The 12,560-nt window shown below is 43.7% G+C and overlaps 2 protein-coding genes across 7 annotated transcripts in view; one reads left to right on the top strand and one right to left on the bottom strand.

The window, feature by feature from the left end:
- CRBN (cereblon) overlaps nt 1–1,033 on the top strand; it is a 32,569-nt gene extending 31,536 nt beyond the window's left edge. For all 4 annotated transcript variants that reach the window (XM_048957206.1, XM_048957207.1, XM_048957204.1 and 1 more), the window contains 2 exons: nt 147–278; nt 841–1,033. In XM_048957206.1, coding sequence (XP_048813163.1) covers nt 147–278; nt 841–1,024 — 316 coding nt within the window. In that variant the 3' untranslated portion in view covers nt 1,025–1,033. The remainder of the gene's footprint in view (nt 1–146; nt 279–840) is intronic.
- Nucleotides 1,034–1,220: 187 nt separating this feature from the next.
- On the bottom strand, nt 1,221–9,743 carry TRNT1 (tRNA nucleotidyl transferase 1). Of its 3 annotated transcripts, XM_048957209.1 has the most exons (9): nt 9,648–9,743; nt 9,424–9,565; nt 9,117–9,310; nt 8,642–8,780; nt 8,299–8,425; nt 7,447–7,640; nt 7,055–7,305; nt 5,730–5,981; nt 1,221–1,333 (listed from the first exon to the last, which is right to left on the bottom strand). In XM_048957209.1, the coding sequence occupies exons 2-8, from the start codon at nt 9,563–9,565 to the stop codon at nt 5,733–5,735; spliced, it is 1,296 nt and encodes a 431-aa protein (XP_048813166.1). In that variant the 5' UTR covers nt 9,648–9,743; the 3' UTR covers nt 1,221–1,333; nt 5,730–5,732. The 3 variants fall into 3 exon arrangements, with proteins under 3 accessions (XP_048813166.1, XP_048813165.1, XP_048813167.1); XM_048957208.1 differs by lacking the exon at nt 1,221–1,333 and having other exon boundaries at nt 5,707–5,981; XM_048957210.1 differs by lacking the exon at nt 1,221–1,333 and having other exon boundaries at nt 5,707–5,981; nt 9,424–9,533; nt 9,648–9,705.
- Nucleotides 9,744–12,560: the final 2,817 nt, after the last annotated feature.

Raw genomic sequence — 12,560 nt, 5'->3', positions numbered from 1 at the left:
CAGCTGCTCTCTAATAACTCATTACCTTTAACAAACAGCTGGGCAAGGTGCAGCTGAACATGAGAATATTGCAATCCTTACTTGGGCAATGAATGTTTGAACACCTTTTCTCAAACTCTGACAGAATTTTTAACTGTGTTTTACAGTTTATCCTTATGTGGACCCATGGCAGCGTATGTGAATCCTCATGGTTACATCCATGAAACCCTTACTGTATATAAAGCCTGCAATTTGAATCTCAGTGGACGACCATCAACAGAACACAGCTGGTTTCCTGGGTAATACTGTTCAGCTATTAGTAACAGTCATAAACCTGGTTGCAAATTTTCCTATTCCACTATGGCAAACACAGTGCATAACTGCAGTTACTCTACTGAGGGTTTGTTGTTGGTTTTTATTTTTAAGACCTGAACTGAATGAATATTACAGTATTTTATACTGACTCTGTCTTAATCTGATTACCACTGAAGCACTGATTACCACTGAGTCTTTAAGTGGTCTTGCTATCTGGAAAAATGGCCAAATTAATTGTCAAGATGTAACAATCTGCATAATATAATAGTCTTGTGCCAAAATGCCATTTTTTGCTTTAGATAAGCACGCTTCAGGCATACATTCAAAACTTTAAATACTTGACCTCTTAACAAGAGCAGAAATGTGAAATTGTGTTTGAATTACAGTTTCACAAAACCATTCTTTATAGCTGTGGTTTTTTTTTACCAAATCACTTATCTGTGTGGTCCCTTCTGTGACATACTATCAGAAATCATTCTTCTATCCCGAATGCTTTAAGAACTTTCTCTCCTTGAAGGTTTTGGTTTGTTTGGTTTTTTTTGACAGGTACGCCTGGACTATAGCACAGTGCAGAATCTGTGGGAACCATATGGGCTGGAAGTTCACAGCTACCAAAAAGGATATGTCACCACAGAAATTCTGGGGATTGACACGGTCTGCTCTCCTGCCTCGGATTCCAGAAGCAGAGGACGAGTTGGGCCACGACAGATCTCCATTACTCTGCCTGTAATCCAGTACCCTGCTTTGGAGATGAACAGGGAGTACTCTGTCTCTTAGATACATCCGCTTAGTTCTGCTTTTGATGCTCACTTAAAAACCAACAAAACAAGAACTCGCAGCCCAGAACGCTTTGCCTTCAGTGTGCAGCACGTTACGTTGTTTCAGACACGCTGAGGACTGAAGGTTGATTCTTAAGAATGACAGCTGTGGAGAGAAGGTGGCACGAGACGCCAGGAAATGAGTTCATTTGGACAGACTTGACTCTGAACTTTCTACTTCCTCTGAACTTTCATTTCAGGAAATGTTTGCTGCTATCAGCCTGCAGTGAAAGAAATAGAGCATAATTATGCAACGTATGATGTTAGATACTAGTATCTCATTGCAGGATATTTCCCTTACTTAAAATGTGTTTACGATGATGACTCCTGTTTCTAACTATGTGGAATACTTGCAGTTTTAGTCTCGTGATGTTCATGAAATATTTGCTGAATAACCATCAAAGAGAGTACAAGGCTGAAGGATTCTGTGTTGGTGATGTCAGTAGCAGTGGTGTAAATGGCAGAGCTGACTGCTGGGTGCAGCTAGAACAAGCATGCCAGAAAATTCCCTTTGAAATGAGCTTATATAAAATATTTGTTCCTTAGAAGTTCTCTGGTGCATTGAGCATTTCTGACTTGTCTTTTAAATCTTAAATTATTTATACAGAATACACCGATCAGTTCCAGAAGATGAAACACACATTGTCATTTACCGTGGTTTATTTTACTTTTGAATGTAATTTTTGTATTTTTCAAAACAATTTCAGTGGGAGATCAGCTTACAGGAATGCATGTCTAGGATCCCCTGAAGTATTCTCCAATCTACCTAACTGGAGATTTTTCTCTAATATGTATTTTGAGAAGAGATTCAGCTAATCTTTCTTTTCCTTCAGCTTTAGTATCATAAGGTAAAACTCTACATTATCACCTTACCTAGAAGAAACAAACTAACTGTTTTTCTCGCCCCACTCTTTTTCAGTTTGTTTCCTGAAATTCTGTCTGTGCTACAGAAATGGATGCTAAAAGAGGGCAGCTTTTGCTACTGCTTGGTTGTTTTTTTTCCCTTCAGAACAAATGCAGAATCTGAAGATGGCAAGATTTCATCAGTTTGTGAGTGTACATAGACACCTTTTTTTTTCTTGAAGCTATTGCATTCACTGTTTCTTCTGTGTACGTTTTCAAGAACTTGCGTTGTTAAATACTGTGAGAATACTGCTTAAGGTTGAAGATGTAACCCAGTAATTGTTCTTTCCCAGTCGCATCAGACATGTAGCATGGACAGATTACTGCATTGAGAGGCCAAGGTCAGGCCTCTGCAAGGCAAGTGTGATCTGATCTCGTCTAAGTAGTACTTGTGACAGCAGAGCTTAGGGAAAATCCAGATGGGAAGATGCCAGATGCTGAAAGGCTGTTAGGATATTATGCTACTTATGTAGAAACTAATGGATGTGTAACTCAGGTTTCGTTCTTTGAAGCCTTCTACCTCTGTGCTTCTGTAATAACTTTGGTTTTCTCCATAGACACCTTTAATACCATCTTCAATTGTCTGTGCAGTACTCTGACTTGCCAGTGAACTACGAAAAGCAATAATTCTTTGAATAGAATTCTGAGCAAATAGAGGGTGAATGCACTCATTTTCTTATAGAAACCATTGTGTTTATGTAATAAGCTTTCAGAAGACTAAAATAAGGAGTAGTATGTGAGACTGAAATCTGTGCACCTAGATAACCACTAGAATCACACTTAGCTTCCCCCTCACTCCCTGCATACACACAGAGCCACCCGTGGCTTAGCTGTAGGCTTGGATTGCTTTTTCCTCTCTGAGATACTCAAGTATCTCTGCTGCCATTTGCTTTCAGTAAGTGAGGCTTTCAGGATGATCATTTCCTCAGCTCTCCCTGCACTTCACAAGGTGTTTTGGGTTTTGGCTGAGTCTTTCAGATGGTCTGAATTAAAAATGGCATTATGTTCACAGTGCTTAAATACAAAATGGGCATATTTTTGGTATTGTATGTATATATATATATATATATACAATCAAGTGTAGCTAATATTACCAAGTGAGACAACTCACAAGTAAATTAGCACTAACTTTATCTTAGTGTTGATGATTTTTCATCAGCCCAACCTTGTGTGAATTGTTTCCCATTTGTAAGCCTATGACTGCTGGCTGAATACAAGCATAATTCAGCTTGCTGTAAAACTGGGGGATCCTGTCATGGTGAAGCTGGCAGTTAAAGTGCTACAAAATGCACAGCCAGCATGTGACTTCCAACGTGGATGTAGAATCATGGGAGGCTCAATACGTTGATGAATGCTCTCTATGCTTTTATCTTTTTTTTTGAGAAAAAACTGCTAGAATGTTGGGATTGTGGAAATTTATTACTGGCAAATACAGCCCTTGTAAGCTTTTGAGAGTTAAGTGCAAAGAAAATCAGCACATCTTACAGCAGTAGCTACATTTACTACATTCAGTGGCTGGCACGTGGCTTCATGCTGTAATTAATCCAACTGATGTGCTGGCTGATGCCAGGAGAGTTTTTCTCCCACTGTAATTTCGCTTATTATGGGAGAGCTGGGAATTACACAGCCATGGGATGGGCGTGCTGGTAGCACAGCCGTGGCCTTGCTGGATCTGATGAAAGGATTAAAGGTGTTCTGGGGTGGGGGGACCCACAGGGGGGTTGCCCTGTTGTAGTATTGCTGCAATCGCATACAGTGTCATACAATCAGAGCCTGTAATATTGCAAGCTTTCCTATAGCTTAGTTTTGATGACTGTGTAGAATGATAACAGGATACTTGCACACTTGTTCTAAGAAGTTCTAGCTGTTCTTTTTTTTAACAATAATGCTATTTTTGTATGCGCTGCAATTCATTTTGTTCCTTTTGTAGTCGATCACCTTTCCTTGCTTTGTACAAGCTCTGGAAGGTGTAGCACATTCTCTGCTTTCACTCTTCCTCTGTCTGCCTTCTGGGACAAGTTTTCAGGAAAATCTCGTTGCTTGCAAACATTTGCAAAGAATAAAATTAAATTTGTTTCAAATTGATCCTAGCAGATGTGGTTTCTGCTGACTGTTGGAAGAAAGAAAATGTCTGGTCTAACACTGCTCAGGTTTTAAACCACAGGGCTTTCAGAAAACGATGGTAAGGGAGGTTAAGAGTGATGATGGGCCACTGGCTGCCAGTGGGACCCAGCCCTGTGAGCCGAGGCCTCCGCTCAGGCTGGGGGTGAAGCCTGTTGATTACAATGGGGATTGCTGTAGAGCTTCTGCACAAAGGCAGGGGCAGCTGCCTGGGGACCTGTCTCCACAGGCCTCGTATTTCTTTTGCTATAGCTTCATCTGAAGGTACAGTGACTAAATGGGGCTATAGGATGGCAGTTCAGGCTGTACGCAGGTAGTGGAGCATGCTGAATTGAATTCCAGACTCGTGGAGAGCTATTGTCTTATCAGGTTAGGAAGAAATTATCTAAAATGTCAAAGCTTTAAATCCTCATCCCATTGCACAGCTCAGCAGTGAGGATTGCTGTTAGTCATGCTGCCACCATTCTATGTTAAACAGCAACCTGTTGAAGCTGGGAGAATCGTTTAAGGGCCAAAAAGGAGTGATTTCCTTACCACAATATTCCGTGGGATTTGCTGATTTATTTTAGTTTGGAAGAATGTTCAACTAGCTGAAAAAGCCCTGACATAAGACTAGGTAAGACCTATAGATGTTATCTGCAGCTTAGTAGCATTTGTAGAGAAATGATAAAGGGGTCTGACATGGGATATGTGCTCCTGCATGCTGAATCTTAGAGTGCTTTTCTGGACCTGGTAGATGTTGCTTTCAGTGCCGTGAGGCTAAATTTAAAAGCTTGAGCTGAGTCTGAATACTGAGGCACCCATCTCCATGCAGTTTGTGTTTTCCTCTATGCTCTTGTTTCTCCCTACCCAACAGTACCTCCGTTTCAGTACGTGAGGAGAAGAAGGCTGGTATTGCCATCAAAAAACAATTAGAGCCCTAATTCCTCAAGACTCTAATTCAAATTAGTAAGCCATTTGTGTCTCTACAACATGGCAAAATAACAGAATAAGAATCCTGCTTTTAAGTGTAGCCCATGTTCCCATGTATACTTATTTATTGTGCAAGCTGTAAATACAGCACTGCACTTTCCCCAGGGTGAATGGTGAAAAGGGCTGAGTTGTAAACTTAACAGTTAACAGAGCATGCCACAATTCATAGGCGTACAGAAAACAGTTTCCAGAGATGAATGTATACTGGAGATGAGAACCCACTGCATTTGTGCCTGGAAACCCAGTGCAGCCCTTGGCCCAGTCCACCATGGTGAGCAGAGAAACAGAAAGAAAGCGTACTTACCACAGGCTGCTAAGAGATCACTGTGGAGTTTTTCAGGGCTCCAAGTGGAGCCATTGCTCCTCAGTGTGTTTATAAATGCTCTGGAGGCAAAGCTGAGAAGCATGCTAACAGTTTGCAGCTGAGTCAGGGGAAATGAGGAACAGCTGTTGTCTCTCCCCAGGTCACCAGGCCAGTGTTAAGCAGTTTGGGTAAGAACCAACCTCCCTTCCTTCCTTCCTCCTGTCCCATTTCTCTTGAATCCCATGTTGCAGAACATGCTTTACACACATTCCCACCTGCAGTATGATAGCACAAAATGTTTTCTCCTTTATTGTTACCTTTTACACTTTCTTCATACAACTTAACAACTCTTCTTTATCCATGCAGTACCCACTCTTCTTCCATTCCTCCCGTAACTGCTGCAGTGCTGAGCCAATTTCTTTCCCACAAGTTATGCCCATTTTCCGCAGATCATGGCCACTAACAGGAAAGGTAGGAACAGTCCACTGCTGCATTTCTTTTAAAAGCTGCTCTTCTCCCTGGTACTTCAGCAGTTCTAATATTTTGGAAATCGTATTTGCTTCCCTAGACTGAAAAAAAAAAGAGGATGTATTAGGAGAAACTAGATAACAATCCAAACTCTGAACATCTGCACCTCTCTCTCATTAGTTTTAAAACTCAGCCTGGGACTGGAGAGTCCAGCAAATGCTTGAAAACTTCATGAACTTCGTTTAGTAGCTTTTTAACCATTATCTTTAACCTACTGCTGGAGAGGGATTCACATCTTCCCTGTGGGAGGAAGTCCTCTCTGCTGACACTGACCTCTTTCACCTCAGTTACTGCAATAAAAGTGCAGAACTTCACTTTCAGATGACTTGAAATTCACTCTGGAAGATGTTGTGTGTTTAACAGTACCTGGTGCAGAACACAAAGCACTGTTCCAGGCACTATGCAGACTCTGAATACGCAACTGAAGGATTTGAATTTCACATGAAATCCTTTGAGGTCCAGATCCTGTCTCATGCTTTAATGCAGTAGGAGAACTCAGTGGAGCCAGTACAGCAAACCCTCAGTCCTCAGCTGTGTTCAGAGGCCACACTTTCAGCTGACCCTGTCCATCCTGACTGGTTTTAAGTCTAGTAAAAACGTTGCTAGAGAACACAAGCTGCTTGGATCAGCTAAGATTGGTTTTCAGTTTTAATATCTATTTTTAAAAATTTACTTCAGTCAAACAACAGAAGCTAAGAAACTGTTTATCTCCTTGTAAAACTAAGCTCTGCTAAAGAACAGGCATCTCTGTTGCTGGAAAAACAGGACATTGCAAAAACACTTGTCTATTTCTGCTCTTCTCTCTAGATTCAAAGCAAATGGAAAAAGCCCCCAAAACTTTAATTTATTGGATCTATTATTGTTAATATTGGATGATATTCCTGCAGTTAATGTAGTGATACTGCACTGGAAGCAGTCTTAACTGTGGCTACCAGTTCTTGTCAATACAGCTCATCTTCCTAATGCAAACATCACCATCTTGACAATCCTGGCGCCATGCACAGTGGAAGGGCTGCTCATCTTGTAAGGCCCACGGCTCTCTTTGGCACTCTGTACAACTGGAAACTCGTGGTTTACTCGAGAAGCCAAGTGCAGCAATATCAAGTACACTTACATCCATTATGAAGTCTTGATATGGTTTCAGTGGTTCTGGCCCCGTCGCTTTAGTTAACTCCTCACGGTGTTTCAGCAGAAAGAAGCCAAGGTTCTTCTCCTCTTTTGAGATTTTCAGCCTCAAATCAAGGTTTGTTACATCATCCTTCACCTTGAACAATGACGTCAGAACAGTCATGGGTTTTGGACACAAATTTTCAGTATTTTTACTGACTCTGTCAAGTTCCTCCAGATTTCCATTACCTGGTAAACCTGAAGAGAAAAAGTTCAATAAGGCGTTAACAAGAAACAGGGACATTAACAAAGGTAAAAACAAACAAGCTTCATCTCCTTTGCCGTGCTGCAATTGCTTGATTTCCTATTCCTGTAACATTTACAGTCATCTTACTTTACCTATGTATTGAGCGACGTCCAGCTCATACAGAAGTCGAACCAAATGATTTACGTGGTTTCCAATTAGAATTTTTTTCAGTTCCACCCAAATCCTTTCTCCTGATATCCCAGCCAAACCTTTGGCATTTTCTTTAATTGCTTGCAGGGTGCTCGATTCGTGATCGCCAGGTTTTTCTGCAATCCTCCCATAAAACCTGCCCAAAGAAAACCGCTCCATGTTAATTTTGCCAATCATTTCTTATTGCTACTCACAGAATTAAGTCATGGCAAATGCTGATTACATTAAAATAGTGGAGGACAAAAACATTATAGTTTCTGAAATCTCTGCAACATTTTTCTGCCATGAAGCTTAAAGCTCCTGCCTGCTCTTTCAATTTCACCAAGAGTATGAAAGAGAAAACTGCAGAGAGATTATATGAGGTGCAGAAGTTCAGTGCCAAAAAAAAAAAGGCACAAGGTAGGTTACGTTGTTACACTGTCCAAAGCAAATAGATCAATCCTGATCAGATTTACTCTCCTCTCCCAGACTGCATGAAGCTTCAGGGCAAAGTAACTGCACTTCTGTTGGTTACATGTCAACAGATAGACGTCAATAAACTTATTACTTTGTTTTAAATTATACTTGAAACAGTACTGTTACAAAGACTGTTTGCAAAGGACAGTGTATTTCTTGCTCGCATAGAGAAAACAGAAGCCAAAAATATGCTTTTCTCATCAATTTTTGAGGAAAAAACATTGTCTGAATTTTGGTTCACAACCTTCTCCATGGAACTCCATTTCTACGTCTCCAATGAGTCATCAGAAGTACTTATTTATACCATCTCTTCATCCAGACAAGGTGAAAGCTGGTACCTGAAATATCTTAGGATTCGTAAATAATCTTCTTGTATTCTTGCACTTGCCTTTCCCACAAATCTTATTTTCTTGTTCTTTAAGTCTTCATATCCATTAAAGAAATCATACAGCATCCCATCCAAGCCTAGAAGATGAAAAAACATCAACAGGAATTTAGAAACACTCTTATTTGAAAATGCAGAGGACAAATGGTGTCACTTGCTGTGGGTTGCCATATCTGTGCAGACCTTTTGGCTGACAGCAGTATAAACCAACAGAACGCAAAAAGGAGAGGGAAAATTTACTGGCATGATTTGAAAAGCGGTGTTTGATCTACGTATTTTCTTTTGCATAATTTTACCTAAAAACATGGAATTGATGGTCAGATCCCTCCTTTCAGCATCCTTTTCCCAGTCAGTGGTGAATTCCACCTCTGCATGGCGTCCATCGGTGACAATATCTATTCTGAGAGTAGTAATTTCAAAATTCTGTTCATGGAGCTGAAAATCCCACAGAGATCGTTATTTCAACGTGGATACAGATACAAAGGCTATCTATTTTCCTGCCCCACGTTGGTTTGCATGTAGGCAGCTTGAGCACAAACTGTATGCAAACACACGCTGTGCTTCCACATGGAGCTGACACTGAAACTCAAAGATGCCTCAGAACAGAGCTCATTTCCACATAAGCCATCTGCAGGAAGGTGCCTGCAGGCTAAAAGCAAAGGAACGTGCATACAGAGGAAGGCAGGACCCGAGAAAGCAGGAGGCATCGAATCGGCTTCCCCACCTGCTACAGACTGTAAGAGAAAACCCACAGCCCGACCGCGAACCAACCCTGGCCGTGATGGTTCCGTGTTTTTCTCCTTTGTTATTGATCAGCCGAACCCCAGCAGACGTGAACATCTCCTTCATCTCTTCGGGTGTAGCCGTAGTGGCGAAATCCACATCTTGAGGCGTCATTCCGCTCAGCAAATCCCTCACGGCCCCTCCCGCGATTCTCAGCTCGTAGTTCTTCTTCTCAAACAATTCTGACAAAGGAGAAGAAAACAGTCGAGAACAAAAACGGAGCCGCCACAGCCCCCACCTGTGAGGGACCCGGAGCCGCCACAGCCCCTCCCGTGAGGCCCCGCCCGGCCCTCACCTGCCACACTGCGCAGCCCCGGTGTGAAGAGCGCCTGGAACTGCGGGCTTTGCAGCCTCATGGCGCGCGCCGCTCGGTGCCGCAGCCGGAGAGGCGGAAGCAGCCGAGCCCTGCAGGGCAGAAGCAACACCTCAGCCCACATCTGGGGAGAAACAGAGAAACGCCGCGTCAGTCCGCGGGCCCGAGCAGCGGGGAGAGGCCCCTCGCAGGAGCGTCGCACTCACCCGCGGGCTGCCGGCCTCGCTAGGCCTGGGGAGCGGCTCCGTGCGGCCCCGGCGCGGCGCAGCGCGATGAGATCAGCGGCGCGACCCGGCCACGCCCCCCGCCTTCCCGCTTAGGCTGCTCGCGGGCGCCCCCTGCCGGCCGATCCGCGCATCGCTGCTCTCCCTCCGCCTCGCTCTGTAGCCGCGGTCCCGCTGTAGCGCCCCGCGCTGCGCTGTTTCTCAGCCCCGTCCCACGGCGGTGCGGAAGCACGCGTCAGTACGGTGTGCAGAGAACAACCGCCGCCATGGCATCCCCACCGTGCCCGTGTTCCTCGGGAAACAGCTCTAAACACCTCCACGTGTTGTGAAACCTTCACGATCCTCCGCGCCGCGTCCATCCGTGCGCTGGTTGCGAAGTCCCGTCAGCGATCCTGAAACAGCTTTAAGCGCTGTGGCTGCTGAACTGCGTGCAGGAGCAGCTCCTGAGTTCGTTCAGCTTTTAACGTGTGGAAACATTTGGGTGGGAGCCCTGTGCCAAATCCCAGGCACAGCTGGGGGTGCCCGTCTGCTCTCCCTGCCGTGCCGTCACGCCGCTGGTTCCATGTGTGAGATTTGCAGAGCGGTGCTGCAGAGCTGCTCAAACACACCGCTTGGTTGCCTTTGAAGTTCCAAGCCGGAATAAATCTGTCTCGGCCAAAAATGCTTTGTACCTGAAAAGAGATGTTATACAGATCTGTTCAGCCTTTCAAGCAACCGACAGATCAGCACTTTGCTGCAGAAAGGAGAGTGCTTGTGAGCACAAAAGGGTTTTGGGGAATGACCTATTGCCAAAAACATCTCACATTTACAATAATTTTGTCAGGCTTGTGTAAGAACATAAGAACATAACCTTTTCTTACCTGTTCTTTTTGTGACTGCTTCTTTTGTTAAATATCCTGCCTCACCTTTAGAAACAACCTCCTTTCTGCTGTAACACCGAGCTGCAGCTGTCAGAGCTCCCTGCTCAACAGTTAGCTGTTTATTCAGGAGTGCACAGATACAGAAAACAGGGCACCTCACGTATCTCTGTGCCTCCCGGCAGGATTTCCTTACAACCCTCATTCCTGGCTGACTTTGTCTAAAGGTGCCCAGCCATCGTTTCCTCTGCCCCCCCAGCACTGAACGTGTTCCCTTTATACCTAACCTGATTTTTACCTGTCATTACCTTTTCTTTCTAGCTCCCCACTGCAATGGACTTGCAAACAGGTGAAAGCCTTCATTTGTGCTCTAAGATTGCACCTCTGCATGGGCATTCCCCTAATTTGTTTTGAGTGGTTCTGGTTTTTGTAGCATCCATCACTGTACACTGACCTCCCATTGTTTGCCCCATTTCTTTCTCCAGTGCAGCATCTGCACAGGGCAGTGCATTGAGTGGGGGCTTTATCAGTGCTGAGCAGAGCAGAAAGATTGCTTCATGTGTCTCGCAGAGGATGCCAGCTTCCAGCTGCCCCAGCACGCCTTTTTCACAAGTGCACAACAGTTGTTGAGTCCTCTGTGGTTTATGACCTGGCATAACCCCAGATCCTTTTCTGTAGAGCAGATACCTAATCACAAGTTGATTACTAATAGCCTGTAATTTGCAGTTAATAGCACCTAAATGTAGTTGAGAGCTTGACCGTGCTGAACTGTGCCCAATTTTCACTGATTTTTGAAGAACTTGCTTAAATCGAGTTCTAGTCCCCAAAGAACTCACCTCTACCAGCTTGCATCACCTTCACATTTAGAAGGGTTTTCTGTATTTGCAATCCAGGTTTCTAATGAACATGTCATTAGCCCTCCCATACCTACCTAGGCCTATTACGAACAGACTCACTTTCTGCTTTCTCTGTGCCCTTAGGTTGTTTTCCACTCCTTTTGAGCCTGTCTTATCCAGCCTTCCTATGGATCACAGCTCAGCGCTCTCTGCACAAGACTGGGCAGCTGCTCTTGCTCTGGTGCCAGTAATTTCTCTAAATACCACCGACAGACACATGGCTGTATGGCAGGATGACTGGACAAGGTAATACTGCATGGTCTTCCAGCAATACTAGGATTTGATTTTCTAGGGGATGAACAACTTGGGATGATGGCACTGGTCAGCAAGTAGATTCTTTGCAGTGAGTTTTTAAACATTCCTGGCTCTTCAGAATTTAGTCAAGAATGATCAGACTGCAGACTATGGTGTAGAACTAACCCTCGATACATAAAGTAAAACCATGTGCTAGAACAGAGCCTTCCATCCTGTGGTTAAATCTACAGTTCCCTTTTACAATGCATGCTTGTCTAACTTATCATCTCCTATCATTTCTGAAGTACCTATCACATCTGTGCTTAAAAGACAGCAGTTGCAAAAGGAACCCGCAGGGAGACGACCCAGAAGACGTTTGAACAAACAGAGGAGGCTCTTCACACAACTTTGGAGACTCTGCAGGTAACCTCCTGGGATTTACATTGCAGTCTGTTTTTCTGTCTTTCTGTGCTTTGTTTGAAGATTGGCCCCACTTTGAAAAGTCATCTTTGCATTATGGTGGGAAGTGCATCTGGAATCTGCTCCTGACCAATTGCCTCTCAGTAGAACTCGTGTGTCAGTTGTAAGGAAGAAAATCATGACCAATTCAGCTGCTCACTGTGTTTAGATTTATACTGCACTTTATGAAGGAATAGACCCTTCCATGAAGGGAATGCATCTTTGACTTTCTCCTCACTGCTTTTTACTGCACATAACCAAAACCATGAACAAGGCTTTTACTCATCCTGAGAATTTGCTATGCTCGTTTTTGTGGGGAGCATAATCTTGTTCATAGGTATTTGTTAACTTTTTGATTGTATTTTCAAGATTTCATTGCATGAGACAAACCTGTTATCACAGAGTGTGTGATACTGTTCACAAATGGTAATGCAACTGGGAAAAATCTT

The sequence above is a fragment of the Lagopus muta genome, chromosome 11 (assembly GCF_023343835.1).
Source record: "Lagopus muta isolate bLagMut1 chromosome 11, bLagMut1 primary, whole genome shotgun sequence".
NCBI lineage: Eukaryota > Metazoa > Chordata > Aves > Galliformes > Phasianidae > Lagopus > Lagopus muta.
Note: the sequence above shows the minus strand (reverse complement) of the source record. Positions and strands in the feature narration are given on the sequence as shown.